Source organism: Dermacentor variabilis, chromosome 8 (assembly GCF_050947875.1).
Source record: "Dermacentor variabilis isolate Ectoservices chromosome 8, ASM5094787v1, whole genome shotgun sequence".
NCBI classification, from domain to species: Eukaryota; Metazoa; Arthropoda; class Arachnida; order Ixodida; family Ixodidae; genus Dermacentor; species Dermacentor variabilis.
This window is the reverse complement of record NC_134575.1, coordinates 19,346,725-19,371,366: the sequence shown is the minus strand read 5'-3', so window position 1 is coordinate 19,371,366 and position 24,642 is coordinate 19,346,725. Positions and strand designations below refer to the sequence as shown.

The following is a 24,642-nucleotide window of genomic DNA, read 5'->3' as shown; positions in this document are numbered from 1 at the left end:
ATTCTCAACAGCGAGATTACAGTACAGTCAGTAACAGAGAGGGCCGAACACATCAAGTTGTTCTACATCCTGCCGTATTACTATTACAGTAAAAATTTGGTTTGAGAATCACTCATAATCATTCCATAACAGTGTGTAAAACAAGGAATGTACAAAAAAAAAAGATAAACATATGCAGCTACACAATGACCACACACAGTGAACGCAGCACAGAAAGCAAAACTTTGCAGAATTATTTCTTTTATTCTTAAATATGTAAAATACAACTATATCTGGCACTAGCTGGCCGCATTCTCTGATGGCCTGAAATGGTGGTAGTACGCCTTGGTGAAGTCCGTCATCAGGTCTTGTGTACACTCCGGGAGTTCACCAGTGAACAGTCCTACAAGGAACAATAACAAAGTTCACAGAGTTAGTGGGGAAACAACTAATACTCCACAACAGCCTACTCTACGTTTATTTATTTATTTATTTATTTCAAAGTACCTTACAGGCCCCAAGGGAAGCATTGAGTAAGGGGGAGAAGGGGGCGTTGTTGAACAAATGATAACAGAAAACCAATACATGAGAGCTAAAAATGTGAGTGATAAAAATGTTTACAATGACAACGTGCTTGATAACGTGTTTTGTACATAGCAGGCAGCGCTACAACCCCTTTCTCACTGCCCGCACTTGCGACCAAAATATAGTGCACCGCATATGAAAGAAAGACACTGTAAGTATGCATCATGTAATTCGGTGCAACATTAGTAAGAGCGAGCCTTAGCTTGGGAGCTTCTATCTAAATGCATGGGAACAGAGATATTGTCTTTCTCGGCAACAACTGCACCGAATTTGATGAGATTTGTTGTATGTAAAGGAAAATGTTAAAATCTAAAGGCTGTAGGACGTGGATTTATTGTTCACGTCGTCGATTTTTCTAATATGCATTACTGAAAGTTGCAAAAAGAAGAGCTATTGAGTTTACAACTCCGCAATGAAGGATGACGTCACATTTATTTAAACTGCACCTAACAAAATAACTGAAGCATACAAAATTTATATATAGTACATTTCTCTGAAGTATACAACTAATTTTAAAGTCAGACTATTGCAAAACCTTTACAGACTGTAGTACATCTCTCTGAAGTATACAACTAATTTTAAACTCAGACTATTGCAAAACTTTTATAGACTGTAATTATTTCACTTAAGGAGAGACGGTCTTTGAAAAAACATTTTTTAAATATCTGTACTAGAGATATGAAAATCCACCCACTTATAGAGCATTACAAGCAGATTTCAAATATGAGATTAGTTTCTGTGTAGCCGCTGCGCTATAGTTCTCAAGTTATGTCCCACGCAATGGCAAAATATTGATTTTGTAGGCTTTTTATTGTGTAATAAATTTTCGCAAAAAGCTTTGTTCTGTAGCTTATTTAGCTCGTTGTAGACCGCTAAGTGCCAATATCTATTCAAACAGGATCTGCAATTACTACAACTATGAAAAAAACAGAACACTTCAACAATTTTTTTTGCAATCGCATGAAAATAACCTTGTACAGTTAGAATTGTCTTATACTAACGAAATTAGGCATACATACTACTGAAGGTATGTACAGTGCTGATACCTACTTGAAATTGCAATATCTCTAAGCAGTAGCTTTAAGAGCACAAGGTTATATTTCAGGGAATCAAGAGAAAAAATTTGTTGAAATGCTCTAATCTTTTTGTACAGTTCTAGTAATTGTGTATGCTGTTGGCTAGATATCAGCACTTAGTGATCTACAAAGGGCTAAACAAGCTACAGCACAATGCTTTTTGTAAAAATTTAGCATATAAAAAAGTGCCCACAAAGATGACTATATTTTGCCATTGTGCCATCGCATAACTCAAACACTATAACAGCTACACAAAACGTAATGACATATTTGAAATCTGCATAGAAAACTATATAATTGGCTGAATTTCGAAATTCTCTAGAGCAAGTAATAAAGAAAAGTTGTTTCGAGAAGCTTGTCCCGGGACTTAAGCTGTAAATTCATATGTCAAACAGGTTCGCTTTAGCTGCTCTGACAGATGCAGTTTAGAGAACTGCATTATCTGTTTTTGGTGCCGAGATATGAGTTTGTAAACTTCAAACTTCTAGTATTTAGAAATTTACTAATGTTCAACAGTTAGTGTAAAAAAATTTGCAGGCCCTAAATTGAAGTTCTGCTTCCTACAGTGAGTAGCATTTAACTTTTTCTCTAAAGCTATTTTAATTTCAATCAAATCAGTCAATAGCAAAATAATTTCTGCGTTTGTAGGCATTGGAATGGACAGTATAAGAGTTGTTCACAAGGTAAGGCTTCCTCTTAACCCCGTGTTCAGAAATGAACCGCAACTTCAATCCCATGCTTGACTTGATCTAAATGATGCCTGTCGTGAACGTGCCAAGTAAACGCAATGAGTGTCTCGGGCACCAGGCGTCATTTAGATCAAGTCAAGTATGGACTTAAAGTTAAGATGCATTGCTGAGTACAGGGGTAAGTCACACACTTTTACTTTGCAGAATATGACGTGTTTATTGCATAGAAAGCGTTGCAGATCTGAATCTATTTACCACCAAAAGACGCATTGTTGCAATCAGCAGCCATAGCACACCTCTTGCAGTCACGACCCAGACATGCTATGTAACATCGCGTACTGGAAAGACGCAAGTGCACAAATCATATGCAATTTGATGTCGAGAAGTTGAAGTTGTAATGTACTATATGACATAGTTATTCCTTAGAAGGCCTCACAAGGGAAAAAAGCAGGCTGCACAGTGAAACGTGCAGACTAGCATTTGTATGATTCCCTTAGTGCTTGCATAGTGTCTACAGCGTTTCCTGCTAAGTGTGAATTCAGTACAAGCTCTGCCCACAAAACTGAACTGCATCTGCTGTCCATGCCACCAGGCTCTGAAATTCAGTTTCCGAGGGAGGACGGCAATGCTGAAAAAGTTCGCCTCCACCGCAATTTCACAGAAATGAGTAAACATCACTGGCTGGCACACCTTTGCAAATTCTCTTTGAGTTTAACAGCAGTGCGTATTTGTCACTGCATTCTTAAGTTTTTACTATCCACAATAAGCCTCTTTCTTTTACCACCAATGCTCCGCTATATATAATGGGAAAGCTGAAGTACTTGGATAGTCACAACACTGATTCAGATGACAATTCTTGGGTTTAGGAAATCGAGTTAGATACCTGTGATTTATGAAAGCAGAACCACGGATTTGGACCCCCACATTTAACAAAAAGGTTTTTACACATGTGACATTGGATGACAATGTAATGACAAGTTTACAGCTTTGTAGAAGCAGGTACAAAAGCTACAAAAACTACACAAGTTAATGCACTTAAAGCTATTAATGTTCACTAACACACTACACAACATAGCTACATTGGTGACCTGACTTTTTTGCTAAAGCCCAATTCGCATAATAAGACTATGCAATACTTCCAATTTAAGAAGTCAATATTATATTAATGTAGCTTCTACGACGTCGGTATCCGTTTGCTTACACACTTGTACGTGAAAACAGGCATGTTTTCCATGCCTATTTTCAGCCAGAGATGAGGCTTTGAGTCAAATAAGCTTGCACAGGCTACGCAATGGCAGTAACAGCAGCACGCACCGCCATGAGCACAGCTACAAGCACGGAAAGAAAATTGCAGTTGCACCCAAGCTTGAAAGATGTTGCAGAGGAATTGGAGACCACAGTACTACGTAATTGCACTACCTCAAAATGGAACGAAGCTTTTCCAAGCATTTGCATGTGCCCTTAATGACATTAATGTGCATCTTTATGAAGATGAAGTGCATCAAAGCAGCCATTATTGCTCACATTAATACGTTTTCAGATCCACATTCTGACTGCCCACCACTGTTGTTGATTGGACTAAGCAGCAACTAGAGGAAGCCAAGCATCCATGAAACTGCTTTCAATCCCGTTAGTTTAAAATCGCTTTAATTTTGTGCTATGATTTTTGATAAGCTCTTATGTATGCGGTACTCTAAGGATCGATGATTCATATTTATTTCAACATTAATAATGGGACTCTTAACACAAACAAGACCGCTCATTTTTACTGAGGAGGCTATAAAATTCATATAATGCCACTGTAAAAGAACCTCAGTGTGGCTACTAACATTGGCATCTGCTCTCCCCCTTGGATATTGCTCTTACTACTTTTTTGCTTTGTTTCTTCTTTTTTTTTTTCAGTTCTAATGAGTCTGTATTGTGACACCTCAGCTGCAGATCTACCATGCACACACTGGCTTAAAAAAAGCCCCCTCTTCATGCACTAGTCCTTCAAACGTGTTTCATGAAAAGCATCTATTCATCTATCACCTCCCTGTATGAAATAACAGAAGAAAAAAAAAAAACGGGAACAGAGGAACTCGATTTATGTTGGTCCCAACAAAATGAAGCCAACCTACAAAGAGGACAGGAAAGAAAGCATAGATAGATTTAACCGCTTTTTTCCTTACGAAAATGTAAAAACGATGAGAGAAAGTGAAATGAACTAGGACGAAAAGAAAGCTTGCCTCCAGTAGGAGCCAAACCCGCAACCTGCACATTATGTGAAGGATGCCCTACCAATTGGGCTACTGCAGTGGTTGCTTTCCCCATCCATTTTTTTTTTTAGGTATCTCTCCACATGTACTCCTAGATTTGTCCATGGGAGCGTGGACTGCGGTGGATGGGGACTATCCTATTACCACAGGCCTCACGTAGTATGCGAACTCAGGAGCAGGCAAGTGGCCAATACTACACCCTTGTGCACCACCCGACGCCACCAGATTTTTCAGAATTTCGACCACCCGAGTTTCTTTAGCATCGACCAAAACTTTTAAAAAATATGCATGAGCAACAATTTGTTGGTAGTACAAGGGCATTGATCTACAGAATACCACTTTTCTGCAGCCGTTGCCCCCCCCCCTCCCCCATATTGGCCAAAAGGACCAATCTATTCGTGATAGACTTCGAGAGCATGCGTACTTGGTAAAAGGTTCGGTTAGCAGTCATCTAGCCAAACACCGAAAGAAATGTAACTAGAAACACAGGCTTGCTGAGCAAGCATTTTTAAATAGATATCTTGAACAAGGCGAACACGAAATCTTCGATGCCGAAAATTGCATCACCATGGCTTTGATATCGCTACATCGCCATGAAGTCATGTATCTGTGCAGCACGCGATATCGCACCGTTAGCAATGATGTTGTGTGTTTGTTGTCCCTTATACTGATTGCACAACCAATTTATGTTGACGTCAACACACAATAAGAAATTGTTTGTTAGTCAGCGCCCTGTCTGTCTCCTCTTGCCTTTGCCCTGTCTTTAGTGCGGTCACCATCAAGTCCCAAAATGTACCAACCAGCCCAATTCAACGTGCTACCTAAATTTAAGTGCAGGAGCACTTTCTCGTTTCATGCCTTTCAAAGTGCAGCCACAGTTGCAAGACATCCTACCCACGACCTCGTGGTCAGCAAGGGCACGCCGCAGGCGCTGTGCCACCGTGGGGAGTTAGAACAGCACCACACGTCATAACATCTTCAACCAGCATGGGAACAGAAGTGCCAGAAAAGAAAACACAAGCACTGAAGTGAACATTCGCCAGAGATGTGCCTGGCGGGAAATGACTGACTAATCACGAACCAACTTAAAAACCTAATTCAGCGAATGAGCTGGAACATCAGCCGCACACTCTCTCCGTGCCCTTATATTCATGATCTGCACAAGATCACTGCGCACCTGATTAGCTGCTGCAAGACCCTATGATTGAACGATTCCCTTTCGGCGTTTGCGTACCAAGGCATAACTGGGGCTACGACAGAAACCTTAGCGGGGAACTCCAGATTAATTTTGACCAGATGGAGTTCTTTAACATGCACGTAAGTCTAAGTGCGTGAGTGAAATGCAGCCGTGGCCAGGAATCGAACCCACGACCTCATTCTTCAACAGCAGACCGCCACCGTCCCTAAGCCACCACAACGTGTTACGAGGGACTATGAACAACTTGTAAGCATTGCTGTGTCCTACGCAACTTCACAGCAAGATCAACATCAAGAAGCCAGACTGTGACTAAAAAGAACACAGCTTGTATTTTTTTTTTTATAGTTGACACGAAAGTCGGGACAGGAACTAGTTTGACCATCACTGTCCATCTCGACGTCCGGAACCGAGCGCTTTCGAAACCAACCAGCACGACAGCGCAGCAGAAGAACGAGACGCAACTTGCCCGGTGATCCAGAGAACACGGCAAACGCCGGCACGACAGTCTCTGGTGCCAGCACAGTGTTGTCCTCGATCATGCAGCAGTCCTTGAGCACGCTCCGCCGTCCCTGGACAAAGACGCAGTTCAGATAGAACTTGCTGGCACTTCACTCCCCTTGCCAGCATTCCCAAGTGTGAGGCAATAAAAGGTCACACAAGCAAGCCAACGGTACCCATAGTTGGTGACAGCTTAAAAACAAAGTAGCAAATACACTGCTGCCTGTAGAATTTTCCACTACATAGTTAATAGAGTACCACTGTGATTATTCAGCTACTATGGGAAATTACGATTAATACATGCATTTGTATAATTTTCATGCTTTGACTTCTGATGTTCTTGTCTCCTTATTTACTACTGTATCAAAAAAGATTATATAAAGCCTGCATCATAAATGCCATGCTCGAGGGCAGAACTTCACCTGCCTTTACTTGCCTATATTTCCAAGCAATCACACCTTTCTAAATATACCAAAGCAGTAAAGCACTGTTTACACACACAACCCTTGCAACCTGTCTAATTTATAGTGCACTGTTTTGTTGGTTATGATCAATTTTCAAAGTCGCAAAGCCATCTGAAGCCACAGTTAAGGCAAATCCGTGGACTAAACCCATAATTTCCCAGATCGCTTAACCGTGATTATTACAGCTCTCATAGACACTGACACCAGATTTTGCTCTAGCAGTTTCCGTAGGAAACATTATGCTACTGCGCACCTCAAAGATTCTTTGCATAAATGCAGCAGCCAATCATGCTAGCCGATTTCCCTGATGTCACAGCAGAGGTGAACATTTTTTTAATACTGGCACCTCTCTGCAGCTATGTGTAGTCCGATTTTGTGGCCAGTGCTTGTACCGAACTCTTAGGTTGTCACCGAGTGCAGGCACAGACAGAGGTACAAGTTGGCTTGCTGCTTATTTGATGGAAACAAATTTGCTCTAGCTTTAATTACGGCTCCACAGTTGCTCATCATTAAATGACCAGTTATTCACTGACCAGTTCAAGAGCTTGACTAGTCTTCACAATCCAGATTACTTTTCCACTGTTCAAGTTATTCGTGAACTCAACATCCTAGCTAACCCCTTGTGGCAGGCACTCAGAACCTCAGCCTCTAGATCTGCCAGCATGACTAGGTTATATTTTGAGCGAAAGAAATAAGGGGGTCAGAGTGCCTCAATTTGTTTTGTTAGTCACAACCATACAATTTAATGGACATTGAAGCCAAAGAATGTGTAGGGGAAAGTAACTGTTATGTTTTATTGAAATGTAGAAATAATAAGAAACACGGAAGTGAAAGTGGAAGAAACACAGTGGTGGGAATGGCCAAGAGCATTTTTGGAGCAGATATTGCAGCAGAAAAAAAATGACAATTCGTAGAAGATTTTACAGCAGTCAACCATGATGACTCTGAATTGTGGTCAGCGACACCCTATTCACACAGATCATAAATGTTTCCAGAGTATTGGCGCACATCATTGCGGATATTCTCAACGAAGATATGTAATCCCACATATGCGACCACTCACAAATAAGTTAAACTAACATGTGGCCACACTGAGCCAAGCTGCACGCTCGAAGCAGTAAATACCACGCATCCGCTAGCAGACATTTACTAGCAGACAGTCGTCTAGCTAGTAAACTGGCCTATCCACAAATCCACAGCGTTACATGCACACAGAGATAAGCACAAGCCAGCAAAACAGCTAATAACATGCAAGGAGGTAAGTTTCAGTTTGCTGTCATGGCACAACCGCCAATCTGAACTCTTGAAACGTGCGTTGTCGATTGAGGAACACCTCTCCCACCAAGGCCAGCAAGTACGTACGTGTACGTATGTGGGACACGCCAGCAACTGAATGGACTATACGCATGCAACTAAGCCCAACAGAACTATTTCACGCACAACCCGCGAATATGGCACAGACAGTTTTTTAATGGCGGACTGAGGGCATGCATGATTGGCCCAGGATTGGATTAGCCCAGTAACTCTTTCTCTCGTTTAGCTTTATGAATGGCAGGAGATGCGTGAGCAACCTTTGCATGGGGAGATGGCAACCGCTACGTGGCTTTGACCACAACTCCCGTTTGCCATAACCTCCGAGATTGCACGGCTTGTTTTGGAGCAACTGTGGAGCAGCTTCTCTCATTTGTGGTATGATTGTAGCAGGTTTAACGGAACACAGCCAATTGGACCGAATTGTAGCAGCGTTCCCACCACTAGAAACGATAGCATGCCGCACGTGGGACCATTGCACATGTAATGCCGGACTTGCATCCTTGGCATTACATGTGTGATGGTTTACTGATTGACCTGTTCGGTACTGCTGTAGAGTATATAATCGTCGTGAGCAAGAATACTACCCTGCAGTGTAAATTACCAAGTCTGCACCGCAACTTGTTTCTGGTTGTAGCTTTCGAGATTAGATGTCCTGCGTGTAGCCTTTCTCTTTACTATTACCTGCTTGTATGCTTGCCCTAAAGAATGTGGATTGCCTGCGTGCTGCATTTCTGGAAAACTTGGTACAACTATTTGTATTTTCCTGCGATATAGAAACTGTTGACCTACCACAGCACCATCCCTCTGTCCACCTTCTTGGGTATTCATATGAGTGAACAAGATAGTATGTACACTACCAAGGCTAATCTTGTGTGCCTAAGCATATATACAGTTCAAACTCAATTTAATCAAGTGATGATGACACTCGAATTATTTCGTTAAGTTGGGAAGTTCGTGAAATCAAGAAAGGAATTTTTCGGTCCTTTGAAATCTACAATTGTAGCGTACTGACACGCAAAAGCTACTACGAGATTGTATTTGCCACTAATCCAGCTATCTGTCACATAAACCATGAAATAACAAAAGCAACCACCACCGCCCCTACCGAGGTGGTGTTGAGTCCGCTGTTCTGTGCATGGGCGTGCAGCCTCGTCAAAATAAAGCCAGGGCCATGACTAGGGTGCCTCAATGTCTTAACATGATGGCTTTAGAGCGCATGCTCGAAGAAAAACGTGTCTGTGTCAAAATTAGAATGAAATTACCGCTTTTTTACTCATTTATTTTAGGAAAAACTTCATTGAATCGAGTTTGGCCAAGTTAGTTTCGTTAATTCAGGTTGATGACAACATTGAATCCTGTGGGTACATGCTGGGGAATGGAAGCTGCTTCCTTAGATCGAGAACTTCGTAAAGGTGGGTTTCACCTGATCAAGTTTTAACTGCACCCAAGAAAATGTGAATGAAAAGATAGTGCTGTGATGGCTTGATTGCTAAAGCACTGCACGTGGATTGCCAAGGATGTGGGTTGAATTCGTATATTTTACCGCTGTTTTGTGTTTCCTTGCCTACCCATGAATCGAATTTGTTCCATACAATTTCATCTGTCATGTAACCCACTATAATAGTGCACTATCACCGACTGAAGTAAAATAAATAAAGAAGAGAAAGAAAATGCTGTGTTTCCGTTAAAGTTGATGACCTGTACTTTACATGATGCTTTGATTCAATGTCAGATCGTGAAAAACAAAAACTTCGTATGCCGGACAGCCTGGCCAGATAAGTACTCACAATGACGCAATTCTTCCCAATGTAGACGAAGGAACCGACATGACCGGCATTGACAACTGTGCCTTCGCCAATGAAGACGTGGTCACCAATGTGAAGCGGGAAGAAGGCGACCCTGTAAGAAGAGTAAGGAGAAACCGTAAGTGGTAGTGTCATAAAAGTGAAGTGCGAACTTAAGTTTCGGTGTAGAAAGACGCTGAAACTATGTGCATAAGCGACAGGACAAGAAACCTGTCCTTTCGTTTCTTCAAATTTTTTCGCGTCTTTCCTGTCATAACAAAGTGCGGACCAACTAGCCAAGCAACAATTAGTGATTTGTAAATCTAAGCTCTTGCTTCAACCAGCGTGCTCGATGACTCCTGCATTCAAGCTAACCGCACCGCAAGAGAAAACGCCAAGCAACCTACTGTTGGAACACAGCTGTCGGATTTTGAATAGGCCCAACATAGAAATAAACAAAAATGCTACTGGAACTGTGATTTTTATGCTTTTTGTATAATTTACGCTTAAATTATGAGGTTTTACCTGCCAAAACCACTTTCTGATTATGAGGCACGCTGTAGTAGAGGACTCCGGAAATTTCGACCACCTGGGGTTCTTTAACGTGCAACTAAATCTAAGTACACGGGTGTTTTCACATTTAGCCCCCATCGAAATGCGGCCGCTGTGGCCGGGATTCGATCCCGCGATCTCGTGCTTAGCAGCCCAACACCATAGCCACCAATAGACACCAACCACGGCGGGTATAATTTACCCTTGACATTTCCTGTACATCCCCCTTATACAGAGAGACTCCAGGCACCTGTAAGGTATGTTTTATTAATAAATAAATAATGTGCAAAACCTAGTTAATTAATATGCGAGGTTAAATGTCGTGTCACTAAGCAACACTGAAGCTACGAGAGATGCCACAGTAGAAGGCTCCAGAAAAATCCTTTCCTTACTCATTTTTTGTTTTGTGTGCTGATTCAGTGGACTTTCATGCTACATAAAAGTTAATTCTTTGTTGTTACTTGCTCCCAATTCAGACTTCGTAAACTGCTCGTAAATTCTTCCAACTGTCAAGGTGTCGAAGGACCTGCCACAGTGGCTCGCCATGGTTGCCCTGCCAAATTGGGGCGCTAGAGCACGGAGACATTTGCTCCACCTGCTGTCGGAAATTTAACTTACAAGTTTTCGTCTGTTTAGATGGCGCGGAAAAACTAAGCAGTGTTCTTCTTTTGTTTTCTTTTTGAGCGACGTGCTTCCGGAAAGGCAGAAGTGCGCTGACACACAGTGATTATACTTGGGAGTGGCAGGGGCCGTGCAAGGTCGCGTGCCCGAGTTATCTAGAGAGAGGCAGTGTACAGGTTAATTTCGACAACCTGGGATTCTCTAATGTGCATCCAAACTGCAGCGCACAAGCATTTTTGCATTTCGCTCACGTCAAAAAGCGGCCGCCATGGCTGGGCATCAACCCCATCACATAAGCGTGAGGTAATTGTCATGTTGCACGGTAGCACTGTACTCTTACGCATACTGTGACACTTGTTCATTATCACTTTGTTCTCATCATTAGGTCCATTGTGCCATTTCTTTGTGCCTATACTAGCTTTTCTCTTTGTTATTTGTCTTTTAAGAGTGTTTCTGTAAGAAGTGTGTCACGTGTATGCGCTTGTCCTAGTGCTGAAAGAAAAGAAAAGGGGAGGGGGGGGAGTCTGGCTTCGTCAAGCTGTCTGGGCTCGGACAGCTGCTCTATCTGTTACTATATGGATAGAAGATGAATGATTTGATAGACTGATAGTACGAATGATTGAACTCGTGCTCGGCAGAAGACCACCGTGTCTGCTGAGCCCCAAAAGCGGGTAACGTGCAAAAATGACCTTTCCTTGAGGACCATTATGCAAATGAACTGACAACAACAGCCACACCCGACTGTTGAGTGGCTGCCAACTGGCATGATCGATAGTGAGAAAAGCATATTGCTATAGAATTCAGTACAGTAACCAGCAGACAGAGGCGCGCTTTCTCGCACCTTGCCTGTTTTTTTTTTTTATGTATGCTAGAAGTTCAGTAATGGTTCAGTATTGGATGATACAAATTAGTCAGGTCTTACACATAGCAATACCATGTTTAAGGAGGGGAAGAGGAACACAATGTAAGAAAAAAAACTTGAAGATGGTGACTGATGAGACAATTAGACAAGTGTTCAAAGGCAGTGTGATGTCCCCATAACATATACGGGCAGTTTTAAAATTCAGACATTCATAAAATTAGGTGGCACTCAATTTCTATATGGAAGCTGCCCAATTAGGATGAGGAACTTTGGTGAATAATTGTACGTGACGATGCAAAGAACATTATGCTCATGAAAATGCGAGATCGGTCATACAGCAAATGAACTTGTACTTGATATCTGTGTATAATACCAAAGCATGAGTCTCTTTCTTTTTTTCCGCTGTTTATTAATAACAATCTAAGGTCAAACCGCACGAGTCATTACAGATATGCAACACGTTGATTTACAATTAAAATATGTAAGCATGCGAAAAGCTCAAAGGCTTTTCGCAACACAATGTAAGATTAGCCATGACCCATAATTACTGAGCTCCAATTTCACAGATGCAAAATAACATCTTTTTTTTTCTTCTTTTTCTTTAACTACCAACGTGCGATAAATGTCCCGTCTTGTTCCCTCTACTCTACGTCACTGATCACTCAAAAAGACACATCACCGACCTACAGCGATCGCTAGCGGCGCGGTGGGTTTCGACGCACATGTTAAAAGATCAATCTGCACAAAATACAGTAGACTGCACGACCTAACTGCGACTTCGAGGGCGGGACAATCTGCCGGGTTATCAACACGAAACCCTTTCTACTGAATGTAACAGCACAGCAAGAGCTAGGGCGCGGTGCACCGCTAATGGATACACCTGTTAAAGGGTACACTTTGCTCTACAAAGCCGGTACGTTGTAGAGCAAAGTCCTTCTGAAAGAGCCGGCCGAAGCGATATGTCAACGCACTGCCGCCGAAGTGCGCAGAGAGGTGCCAACGCCAACAACCCCAAAGTCGTCTGCTGGGGATTACAGACACTTCCCACAATGAAAAATTTGCACGTGCCGTACGCTCATGTGTTCTTTTCTTTTCTTTTTTTTTTTTTAAGTGAATCGCACAGTACACCATGCCAAATCGGAACTGCCGGAAACCTACCCTTTGCTGAACTTCTTGAAAGGCGGCCTGATGACTGACCGGCTGCTTATGACACAGTGTCGGCCGATCCTGACGTTTGCCAGGTCCCCGCGTATGATGGACTCCGACTGAATGATTGTCTGCGAGCGGACGACAAAGTGAGTTCTCCTGCTAACCAACCATTACGAAGTCGAAGCATCAATAAAAAGCAAAAGCAAAGAGCACCTTTCCATTGAGGACTATGTTGTGACTGCCGCAAAGAACAGAGTTCCTGCTCACTTTGTTTCCGGAAGCCTGAAACACGCACGAAATGAGGCAATGATTTAATACAGAGAAAGAAGAAATTAATACATTTAGCTCAGTCCACGCCACAGGAAAGCATTGGGGCTCACGGTTTCTATGTAGTCTTGCTTGTTGTACCAGACGTCAACGACATCCATTTCAAGCTTGCGTCTTTGATGCTTGTTTTTTGAGAGAGACTATTAACGAAAATTAGTTAGGAATCGGCGTGAATTAACCGTGGACCGTGGAACAAACCGCCGCCCATCTGCTTGGGAAGCGAAAACAACTCTAGGCGGCCATGTTGGGATTCATTGATGGCCGTCCAATCCGAGCCAAAGCCGAAAAAGGATATAGAGACTGTACCGATGGCGCTGTTCATTATACTGATTCAGGGGGCGAACTTCTCATTTATCTATAGCTGCATTACAAGACGCTGTTGAATAAGGTAAAAAAAACCAAACATGCAAGATGATGCACATCAGCTTTCTTGAACGTTATTGGGTGTTTACGACGCTGTAAAAAAAATGTAGAAACTATCGGGAGCACGTTCTCAATAAACACAACCTTTAAAACTATGAACAGTCGCATATGACCCAATTTTTCCGCGATGTTTAGCACGGTGATTGCGCGTCAAACTACTGCTAGAAAAACAAAGTGGGTCAAAATGAGCGTCACTGAACGAATAAGATAGGTAAGTTACCAGCCAGCCGAATGGTACTGTTTGCGTGCGTTCTCGTGGTCAGCCTGTATTAGGCTTAATAAAGAGTGCATCACGCGAGCACTACGTTCCGGTGCGTTAACCTCGCGAGCGCATTCAGGGAAAACGCCGCTGGGGCACAACTGATTAGAGCAACGCGATCGAGCATTAAATACCTTTAACCCACGTGCGTGTTCAACCCGTCTTACAGGGGTGAATTGCTAAAACGCAGAGCAGCAGTGGTGCGTTTCAACGAACGCCCAACGGACGCGGGCACAAAACTTCCGAAGCACCTGCTTGGGGTTTGTTTACAAACAGAGCCCACTTCCCAGCCGTGTTTTGAGCCCGAAGACGGAAGCGGAAACGGTCCCGCCGAGGCGACCCAATAGCGACGCAGCCAGTGATCGCACGCCACCAATGGGAGCCCGCATAGCTGTCTGACGTCACCTCGAAGACCCTCGAGCGAGGCGAAAAACGGCGCAGGAGGCGGCGGTGGGGGTCGTCTCGTACGGGGATTCCGCAGTTATGGATTCCCTTCGGGAGCAGGTGATGATCAATCAGTTCGCGCAGGCAGCTGGATGCGCGAGGGACCAGGCCAAACAGCTACTTCAAGCTGCCCACTGGCAGTTCGAGGTAAGTCGGCGTAGTCGTGTGTCTGAAGAATCAATCGTTGCTCTGCAACCCCCCCCCCCCTCCCATATCAACATGGCCACGGGAACGCTTCCTTCACAACTCGCCCCGACCCTTTCATTTCACAGACGGCGCTCAGCATTTTCTTCCAAGACGCGGCTGTTCCTGGCTGTCACCCAGCGGGCCACTTTAGCTCGGTAAGCATCGTGGAAACTCTGTCTTTTCGAACTTTTCGATGACGCAACTCTCTTGCGCTGTCTTCGCACCACGAGTTCCCCCGTGGACAGTCGACGGCAGACTGCCCACCTCCTCTTTACTTGCCCTCGCCTGCTACTATCGACGTACAAGCCGCAGCTTCGCGCCGCCTGCGAATGTATGGCTCGCCGTTTTTTCAACCCTTGCCGGTCACCATAGAACCTTCACTCGGTCGCCAGCTGCCGTTAGGAGCTAGCTAGACTACACAAGCATGCCTGGCCTTTCGGCGGATTTTTTTTTTTTTTTCGCGCTCCGATTTTGTTATCAGTGACGCCTGCGGTGAAAGAAAAAAAGAATAAAATGCGGCTGTTTGCGACAGCCACCGTCGCGCGCTGTCATTCGCCAGCTCGCTGATAATCAACGGCGCTACGCCGGCGTTTCTTGTTTTTACTTTATTCGTGTGTGTCAGCGTTTACTATAGGGTTCTCCCTTTCTCATACGCTAGCTGGCAAGTTCTAACTGCCGCCGGTGGTCGTCGCACCGCAAAACGGACCAAATGTAAGGAGCGCAGCGGTAAAAGGACAAAAACTAAAGAAAAAAAAAAGCACGCCGACGCGCATGCGTCTGATGGCGGTGTACCGCCGCTTTTCTGCTGCTGCTGGCGTTTTCGGTTTTGCAATGTTGGTTGGCCAACAACGGTGCGTCTGCGTGCGACTTCGACTCGTGTATAAACAGACGGTCTACGAAGCTGAGGCCTTCGAAAAAGCGATGCCAACGGTAGTCGAGCCGTCGAAATCGTTCCTTCGCGCGGTTCGCTTAGGCACGGCGCACTGTTACTAACGTACTCTTTGTCATTTTCTTTCATTGACGAGGCGTCTTTCACGCCTAGACGGCGTGCTTTCATGACCTTGCAAAGCTCACTCGCCGGGAGAGAGGTAGGGGGGGAGCGTATGTTACGCAACGTTTACCAGACGGTTTCGATGCTATCTACCTCGCTGGAGCTGCTGCATTTGGCTAAGCGGCTCCGTCGTGGTTGTCGCAATGAATACACAAACAGGAAACAAGTGTGTTGCGAACTGCGGTGTCGGATTGCTCGGATGTGTTGTTGCCCCGCAGCTGGAAATTAAACTGAAATCCGCCGCATCCATGCAGCTGTTTGTTGTTGCAGTGTTTGCCCCCCCCCCCCCCCTTCCGCCGAAGGGCGGCAGATAGGTGACTCACGACAAGGGTGTTCTCTGCTTGCCCTGACAGGAAAAGCGTATTTGCTGTTTGGTCGTCTGTCTGTCGCTTGGAAGATGTTCGTGTGTGTTATCAGTGTAGACGTGTTGGAGGTTTCGTTTGTCCATATGTCAGCGTTTACGTAGCATTTCCCGTTAGTGGCTATGCTAGCAGTGCCTAATGCAAAAAAAAAAAAATTAAAAATAAGCACCTTCCTCATTGTTTTGTTCTTCTTTATGCTTGCTGGTTGCTGTCGTACGCCATTTGACTAGCTGTGAAGGCCTCGTCGGCTTCCATTCTCATATTTCGATGCCACTCTTTGATATTTATGACTGTTATTACAGGACAAATAGAGAATTCTGTAATGAGCCAGTAAGGGGTTTAGATCGTCTAGCGGTGTCCTTGTATGTTTGACAGAAAGTGCGTTCATATTTGTCTGTCAGCTCAGTGTTTGAAAGGCTCATAGCCAAGCACTGCAGACACTTATTAAACTGAGATGTTTAGGGCGTTTGATGGTGATGGTGAAGACGTTTCATTGACAGGAAAAGGGGAGTTAGGAGAATGGTGGTCAGATTCTCATTCCGGAATTCCGTTGGCTAAGGCCGCCGTCTTGGCTCCTTCCACGAGGGCTTGCTGGTTCTTGAGGGTTCAGCTGGACTGGGCTGCCTCCCATCCTTCCCGCGTTGGCTGTTGCGCAGTGTCCTAAGGCACTATTAGCCTGAAAGGCCCATATCATACAAATCTGCTTTCTACCCGAAAAATTTACCATTTGGCTGACAAGAATTGTGGCTCGATAGCATGTAGCTTGACTGGATTATTAAATGACACAGTTCGTCGTCTCTGTAAATGACGTTCTGCTTTATTCTACCCTCTTCTGGCGGGCCCATGTATTTTCGTCGCGGTAAGCGCAAGTGCTGCAATACATATGCATAAGTTACTAATGGCAATGGGAAGTCAGAGTATTCGGGGAGGGACCCCAGGGGATAAAAGCACGGGCAGCAGCATGTGCGTGCTGATTTCCCTCTACACCTTCGTGTCCTGGCACCCAAATCAGCTCCTTGCGCAAAGCGAAGACCCCAGATTGTTTTAGGATCCTCGCAGAGGGGTCTTCGCACTGACATGTTTAGAACTTTCTACTCTGACATGCTTGGTACTCTGTTATGGTATGGATGTTGGGAGAAAGAAGTGGACTTTGCTGTATATATTTTCTTCACATAGGCTGCAATTTCACAGTTTGATATGGTTGGACCTTGCACACAAGGCCAAAAGTTCATAGTGCTACAGTCTGTGATGTAAACAGACGTTAATACATTTTTGGGAAAGCAATATGTTATAAGCCCTTATGGCCGTGGCAATATCACATGCTTCTCAAGAGGACCCATAGGGGGATGCTGGGAACTGGTTGTTAAAAAAACTGTTTTGCATTCACATGAATGTCGTGCCATTACAAGCACTACAGCAGATTTTAATGTCCCACGCGTAATGTTAGTGTTTTCATCACACAGCACGAAAAAATGTGGTCAATGTTATGCAAGATGTGTGATATATTGGCTCTGACATAATTAGCAGCGGCACAGCTGTCTTTGGTGATTGCTCGACAAGTTGTGACGGAGAACTTCATCCAGTTGTGTAGACTGAAAACATTCTTTTTGTACGTGTTTCACGCATAGAAAGGCTTACTGCCATTTGCAGAAATTCCACGTACAAAAGTAGCACCACACAAGTTTGTGAATATCTTCATTTAACAAGTGGCCTAGGAAGCTTGTGGTGATCATCTTGGCTAAGCATTGTGGCTCTGAGTAGTAGGGTAAGCCCGTGAAATTGATTGAATGGCAATCTGCTTTCTCCATACACTGTAATGGCCCTCTTGGTGTCAGCCTCTGATGTCAGAGCTGCTCACTTTAGATGATTTCACGTTTGCAGTGTGCTTACAGTGGTCAAAAGAAATCTTGCAGGGCTTTTTGGGGAATTTCTGGGGCCTGGCCATGTTGGCAAGCTTGCGCTAGTCAATTATTTCATGTGCTGTAACATTGCCTTGCTGTCACAGACTGCGATGTAGTCATTAACTGTCTAACACAGGTGCAGCTAAAGTGAAGCTAATTTCAGCAGTCACGAGCAGGCAGCCGTAGATTACTATTTGAAAAATTGGTTCACCAATTCAGATCAGAAATCGGTATCAAGTCTGGCTTGATGCTAAGTTGAATAAAACCTGCATAAAGACGGCCAAATGTGATTTCAATTCTGCAGGCATCAATCATTATGAACAGTTTTTTTTCTTTCTATTGTGGGTTTGAAAAAGCCTAGAGAGTGACTGCCTTTGCTTTGTTTCCTCACTTTTTTCTTTTTTTTTCAATTGTGAACTAAAGAAGGGCTTCATAAGAGGGTACCAAAGGACAGGCTGTCAACTAAAATTGAAGTATTTTTACTCGCAACACATTCATGACTTATAAACATGCAGTTCACTTATTTTTTTTTTATGCTATTTGACAGAATAATATGTATATAATATTATTTCGTGTTTCTTTGTCTAGTCCTATTACATGTGTAATTGTCAAGAGTACCCATCTCGTGTATGTGTTTTCCACATAAGATCCACTAAGTATAAGTACAAGGTGTTTGCCCTACCAACCTAGAATTTGCACGTTTCTTTGGAGTGCTCATGATAGTCTTCACAGCACATAGGCTGAGAGATTTTCCCTGCAACAGAAAGGGACAAGAGGCTTCTTGTTTTAAGGCATAGATATTAGATTACAGGCAACAATATGCTGCAGAGATAACAAACTCATGTTTCTTGTGCGATAAATTTCTACGTAACATCGTAATATTCTTAAGACTTCAAAAATGTTTTTTGTTAGTAAAGACTGACAAGCACAAGTAGTCACCAGTTGTAGAGAAATCGTTCATTTACTAGAACTAGAAGAATGGAATGGATCAGCTCCGCCATTCCAGGAGTGCGAATGGTCCCAACTCTCACCATTAGGGGGAGTTGAAAGGAGTGCCATTATGGAGGATCTCCACTCCTCATAATAGAGTGGAATGGAGGGCCCCGCTCCACGACTCTGGTGGGCACCTGTTTAGCTTTTTTGGTGTGCGCTTTCCAAGGCAACACTCGGAGAGGTGAATGCCACTTTGTTGCCTCTTCGCAGATGTGCACGCCCGCCAATACGCCGGCAACGCCACCCAACTTTCCCGAGACCCTGCTGTCCCTGTCCAAGCTCTCGGCCGCCACCCCTCCAACGGTGCCTAGCCCCATGCAGGGCTCGGCGCTGCAGGGCGGCTACCAGGGCTGCATGGGTGCGCCGAGCCAGTACGCTCCACAGCGGAGTGGCGGTGGCGGCATGCCTCCCCATTCTTCCCAGGGCCGCTGCTATCCGGCGAGCACCTCGCCTTCCTCGTCGTCCATGGAAGCTCAACGGTAAACTTCAGCATGGAGGAAGTGGCTTGTCCCCTCGACAACACAGAAGCGGGGAGAGAACGGGCCTGTGCGCCGACGGGATGCGCTCTGTGCAGCATTGCTTCGTCGTGGTTGCATGAGCGGCAGAGCATGTGTCCGGACATTCGATCGGCGATGCCGCAGGCTCGAGGAAGGGTGGGGTTGTGAACGCGGGGGATTGGCACTCACTGAGGTACGGATGTTGGAATGGTAATTGCTGAAAGTTGTGGGTGACGTTCAGTTTGGAGAGGTGTGTGTGTGTGTGCAAAGCGTGTTGATGGGCAGCTGTGCCCCCTGGGCACATTGTGTTGGCTTTTATTGTGTTACCATCCAGTCTTCGATGGGCTCAATTAGAAGAGGGTACTTCTTAGTCTCCCAACACCAGAGGCTTGCGTATTAGATGCAACACCTGAATCGTACCTTTTATTGTTGCCATTTTACAACCAAAGGTATTTGGAGCCCTCAATACATGCAGTCCTTTTGGCGGCACGTTGAGATTGTACATCATTTTAGCGATTCAACGCTGCCGGTTCATAATAGCCGATTTGATACGTGTAATGTGTAATGATATGGGCTGCAGCAAACTATTTCCACTGTTGTAACGTTCTAAACGCCTTTTACCTAAATTAGACGCTAAATTCAACAGGTCAGAAAAATCTGCTTTCAAGGGACTCGTAAAAGTGCTGTGATGCACTAATTCCCTGGGTACTATGGGATGTTTCTCTCAAACTTCTGAAAATAACGTCGTAAGCCAAGGCGCTTTCTACTTATGTTATTTTTACGGCTGAACACTCAGTATTCTGCAAATGTGCACCCACTGCTTCGGAGTGCTGATGTCGACATGTCCCTTGAAAGCGCGCTTGTTTCTGGGCTAGATGGGATACACGAATAGGGTCAGATGCTGAGGAAGAAGTTTGGTTCTTTCATGCAGCTACTCTCAACGAGTTTGTAAGGGTAACTAGCACAGTCAAAGTGTAGTAATTGGCATCGCAGAATTGGTGACACAGGGCAACATTTGCTTCCGCCCTAAGTCTCTTAAATTTTTTTTGTCCCAGACTGCCCAAAAGCACTGCTTTCAGACGGGGAGCGTAGGCTTGGGCGTTGTTTTGGGGAGTCCTGGGCAGTTCGGGATGACAAATCGAAGAGTCCCACTGTTGCACAACCTGCGATGTAGCACGCATAGCCCCCCGGGCGTAACTGACCGCAGAATTAGGGACTGTGACATGCTGCAGTTGTAGAACCAAATCTTCTATCACCCAATGCCCTATTTCCCCTTCTCATTACCGGGAGACTTAAAAGGCCAGATGTGGAGTGTGGTGTGTTAGATGTGGAAGCTAGAGCTGTTGAGAACACTTGTAAGAGTGTTTTGTAGAAAATTGCATGTACCCATTGCACATTTGCTTGTTTGAAAGTTCTGCAGAAAGCAAACTGCCCCCCCTTTCTCGCCCCTTTTTAAAAAAAAAAATCTTCTGTTCATCACTTGAAGGATCTTGTGAACGTGGTGGTATCATGGAGTGCTCGTAAAAGAACCGTGGATGCACAGTGCCCGATGTCGTTTTTTTTTCCCCTCCGTTCATTGCTGCACACGTGGTTGGTCGAGATGAGTCTCTAGTTTGGAAACCTGCAACAGGATGACGATGCACATGATCTTTTTTTCATCCACTGGTGCATTTCGTTTCTCAAGTGACAAGACAACTGTAGCTGTATTCTCAGTCAGATCACTTTCGGGGATACAATCGGTTCAATCGACCAGCACTGGACGTGTAGGCGTCTGTAGGTGACAGCATTCCTAATGTTGTGCTCTGTAACATGTCAAGAATAATGTCCCCCATAGGTGCCGATGCATTTGGTGATAATCAAGCAAAATATTGTGGATGTGATTGCATTGCCTAAAGTGAACCCATTTTCAACTTTTGTTTCGCCATATGCTGAAGAAGCGATTCGAGCTGGCATGCAGGCGCAATGAAAGCAAGCAAGAAGTGTTGTTTCTATCTTTCATTTTTTTTTTTTTTTTAACTCCTTTTCACCGAGATGAGAGCACACTATTTTGATTAGGCAGTCTTGTTTGTAGAGCCGTTGTGGAGGGATTATCGGGTGGCACGATTTCATTATTAGCACGTCAGTCTCTGAACATTCTTCTCGTAGTGCATGGCTGTCGGGGAAACTTGCCTTTTATAGCTTATATGCCAAAGCATGACTGGAATTGTGATAACAAGTTGGCTCGTAATCTATTGCTACATGTTTCCGAGCTGATAAGTACAGCCTTTTAAAGTGTGCTACCTTGCAGAAAGGTGACGGGAGCTCAGTTGTTTGCATTAACTTGGAACAAGCCAAACGAGGATGTGTGGAGCAGAGTGGTCAATTATTGCTCACCAAGGTCAGTTTGTCGCCACGCTGAGACCACTTTCTTTCTTGACTTGAGATGCCAAAGGAAAACATTGCGTCGAGCTCGATTAAAAGATAAATTCGCCATTCGTATTGAAAACGGAGCTTTCGTAAGGGAGGAAATGGCAATAATAAAAAATTGGAGTGGCGCCATCTGTGTTGGGCTATGGTACCTCTCGTGGGACATCACTCTGGCTGATTCACAGAGAGCAGCTGTTATGTCCCACCACTGTGGAGGCCTCGCCAGCAACCTGAATCCAAGCCAAGCTGCAGAGCGTGGATAGCTTCAGTGCCTCACGCAAGTGAAATGCCAAAGAGTTTCTAGAAGACAACAGCATCAAAGAGGGAGCTCACGGGAAGGTCAGATCAACTTGCTCATTTTGACACAGCTGGCTTAAATTGAGCAACAGCGGCAATTTCCTGCGCAATAAGGCACATAGAAAATGATGGTAGACTTCTAGACGAATACTGTAAGTTTAGCTCGACGTAATGTTTTTTTTTTTTAGTGTGCCTTTAAAGTTTTTTTGTTATTGCCAGCCAGATTATTTTCCAGAATTTCGGTCCACATTTGCAGTGCCTGCTAGCTGCACGATTCATTCCTCTCCCTTTCAAAGTTGTTCTGCGAGTTTTACTTCAGGCGATGGCAAATGCCTGCATCATTGTGGCCATTTAGCCGTTGCTTGGCTCTGGAACATATTTGGCTCTGGCTCAATGTGGCATCAACGCGACTTTGTGCATTGCTAGCACGACTGTGGTATCGGCAGGGTTGTGAATGCAAAGCGAGGTGAATCCAGCTCTTTTCCAGTGGAAGGCACGACAGGAGGCAGTAACTTTTCTTACTGAAGTTTTTTCTTCCTCTATTCCATAGCATGCGAAGAGTGGTGGGGTCGGGGGGGGGGGGGGGGGTCATTTGCCAGTCACCCACGAAGTTGCTCAGTAGTTTTTCTGTTTTAGTTTTTTTCCTCTCCGGATTGTTCTCTCGTGGTTTTTTACGGACTGCTGCATATACGTGCCGCTCCCAAACCCACTGGTGTTGTCTCTTTACTCTGCGCTAGTGGGAGCTTGTCTTGTACTAAAGAGGGTTTTTCAGAGAATCCCAATGACTTGTTGCATGCTGGTGTTTGTGCAATGCTCCAGTGTTGGCGATTTTGCTTGTGCTCGTGCCACATGAGGTGCATGCGGCTGCTTGCTGCCTCGAGTGTTCATGCCGCTTACAAGTTTTCTGCAACTCGGTCCCATGAACTGCATGTTCCTCATATCGGCAGCAAACCTGCAACAGCATGTTGATGTTGTTCAGAACAACATCCTATTGGGTGTGCAATTGTAACTCTGGACATTCTTTTCAGGCATGTGTCTTTGATGTGAGAGATTCTGCTTTTACTGGCATATCGTATTGGCACCATACTTGGCTGGTCTCTACACTTCCCAGGAGTGGAGGAGCATTCTTTGCATGGAGATGATACAATCGTACCTTAATGAAATTCAGCTTGTCCAGTTGATTGAGTCTGTGGTTCTGCTGGAAACTTCTCAAAAAGAGTTCTTCAGCCTTATTATTATTGCATAAACGATGACCTTAAGTCTGATCAAGTACCGGCCTCGCAGACAATGGCATTGGGCAACTTGAAAAGCCTCGAACCTTTTGGAGCCCCTGGAGAGACCCTTGTGGCAGGAGTTGTGGCCTGAAAAAAAAAAAAAAAAAAAGTTGGTATCAGTGGGATTTGTGTGTTGTCGAAGTGATGTTGCAACCGCATCGGCTGGCTTGTAGACAGACAGACAGGCTCCTCTCGCAAATGTGCAATTGTCGGCACACTGTCAGTTCATTTGTCTCAGTATTTCAGTGTGCTTATGTGCCTTGGAGCAATTGACAACCATGACTCGCACAGCTTTTTGCAGGAACTGTCGTTGTGTTGCCAACAAATCTTCTCTTAACTGGGTTTGTCGCGATGTCATAACCTTGTCTGGGGGAAATTGTGCGTACGTTGGTGTCTGCGGTAACAATAGATTACTTGCACGAGCGGATGCTACAACCATGGATATATGTGAGAAGCAATATTGTGTGTCTTGATATTGATATTATACATATTATATATACACACAGTGTAACATGGCGCAATTCAGTTATAAAGAGTGATTAAGTGACCACCACCTCAATGATGCAGATATTTTATTGAGCTGAACTCTATTTTGTGTCCAGTGAAACATAGTCATACCCTTAAAAAAGAGACTGCTGCTTAGCAGTTTGTCTGTTTTAACCCTTTTTTTTATTTTGTTTTTGTTATTGACTCTCAAGAGTCTTTCATAGGACAAGGGTTTGTTGTGCTGGGACTGACGTATGCATGAGTGTTCATTGACTGAATAAAGACAGTGTCTTGTCACCATGAACTTGAAGATCATGAGTAATTCTTTTGGCAATGCTTCCAGGGCAGCCTGTTACATGAAGCGACTTGTCTTCAAAAGAATATTTTATTGGCCTTAACATGTCTCTCAGTATACTGTGGAATGTTCACAATGACTGCAACAGCAAGTGCCGAATTACAATCGACCTTAGCCATATTCTGAAGTCTGCTGTCAGGAAATGATACTGTAAATTGTGGCTGAATTTACCAGTGGCAAGTTGTCTGGGATAGCATGTACATGCTGACCAAACAGAATTGCATAGTGAATGCCATCGGACATTTGCACCTGGTGCCTGTGCTTTGTGCAAACTTCGCAGCACAAGGATGTTGGGAGGCAATTCAAGCACACTGTTCTTGAATCTTCGTAGAAATGCAAGAACAGTGCATAT

At 44.3% G+C, this 24,642-nt stretch overlaps 2 protein-coding genes across 2 annotated transcripts; one reads left to right on the top strand and one right to left on the bottom strand.

Moving 5' to 3' along the window:
- Window positions 1-222: 222 nt before the first annotated feature.
- On the bottom strand, window positions 223-13,733 carry DCTN5-p25 (Dynactin 5, p25 subunit). Its single transcript, XM_075701340.1, has 6 exons — window positions 13,410-13,733; window positions 13,243-13,311; window positions 13,039-13,157; window positions 9,849-9,960; window positions 6,252-6,354; window positions 223-382 (listed from the first exon to the last, which is right to left on the bottom strand). Exons 1-6 carry the CDS (start codon window positions 13,455-13,457, stop codon window positions 279-281), a joined length of 555 nt encoding a protein of 184 aa, XP_075557455.1. The 5' UTR covers window positions 13,458-13,733; the 3' UTR covers window positions 223-278.
- Window positions 13,734-14,353: 620 nt separating this feature from the next.
- LOC142589762 (UBA-like domain-containing protein 2) lies at window positions 14,354-24,239 on the top strand. The gene is made up of 3 exons (XM_075701342.1): window positions 14,354-14,629; window positions 14,755-14,823; window positions 19,186-24,239. The coding sequence occupies exons 1-3, from the start codon at window positions 14,522-14,524 to the stop codon at window positions 19,456-19,458; spliced, it is 450 nt and encodes a 149-aa protein (XP_075557457.1). The 5' UTR covers window positions 14,354-14,521; the 3' UTR covers window positions 19,459-24,239.
- Window positions 24,240-24,642: the final 403 nt, after the last annotated feature.

Excerpts from the sequence above, each read along its gene's own strand:
- DCTN5-p25 (XM_075701340.1), bottom strand. The coding sequence starts at position 13,457 with ATGGATGTCGTTGACGTCTGGTACAACAAGCAAGACTACATAGAAACC. Across the intron at positions 13,158-13,242 it reads ACATAGTCCTCAATGGAAAG|ACAATCATTCAGTCGGAGTC; the intron begins GTGCTCTTTGCT and ends GTCCGCTCGCAG. Across the intron at positions 9,961-13,038 it reads TTCAAGAAGTTCAGCAAAGG|GGTCGCCTTCTTCCCGCTTC; the intron begins GTAGGTTTCCGG and ends CTCTTCTTACAG.
- LOC142589762 (XM_075701342.1), top strand. The coding sequence starts at position 14,522 with ATGGATTCCCTTCGGGAGCAGGTGATGATCAATCAGTTCGCGCAGGCA. Across the intron at positions 14,630-14,754 it reads CTGCCCACTGGCAGTTCGAG|ACGGCGCTCAGCATTTTCTT; the intron begins GTAAGTCGGCGT and ends TTCATTTCACAG. Across the intron at positions 14,824-19,185 it reads CAGCGGGCCACTTTAGCTCG|ATGTGCACGCCCGCCAATAC; the intron begins GTAAGCATCGTG and ends GCCTCTTCGCAG.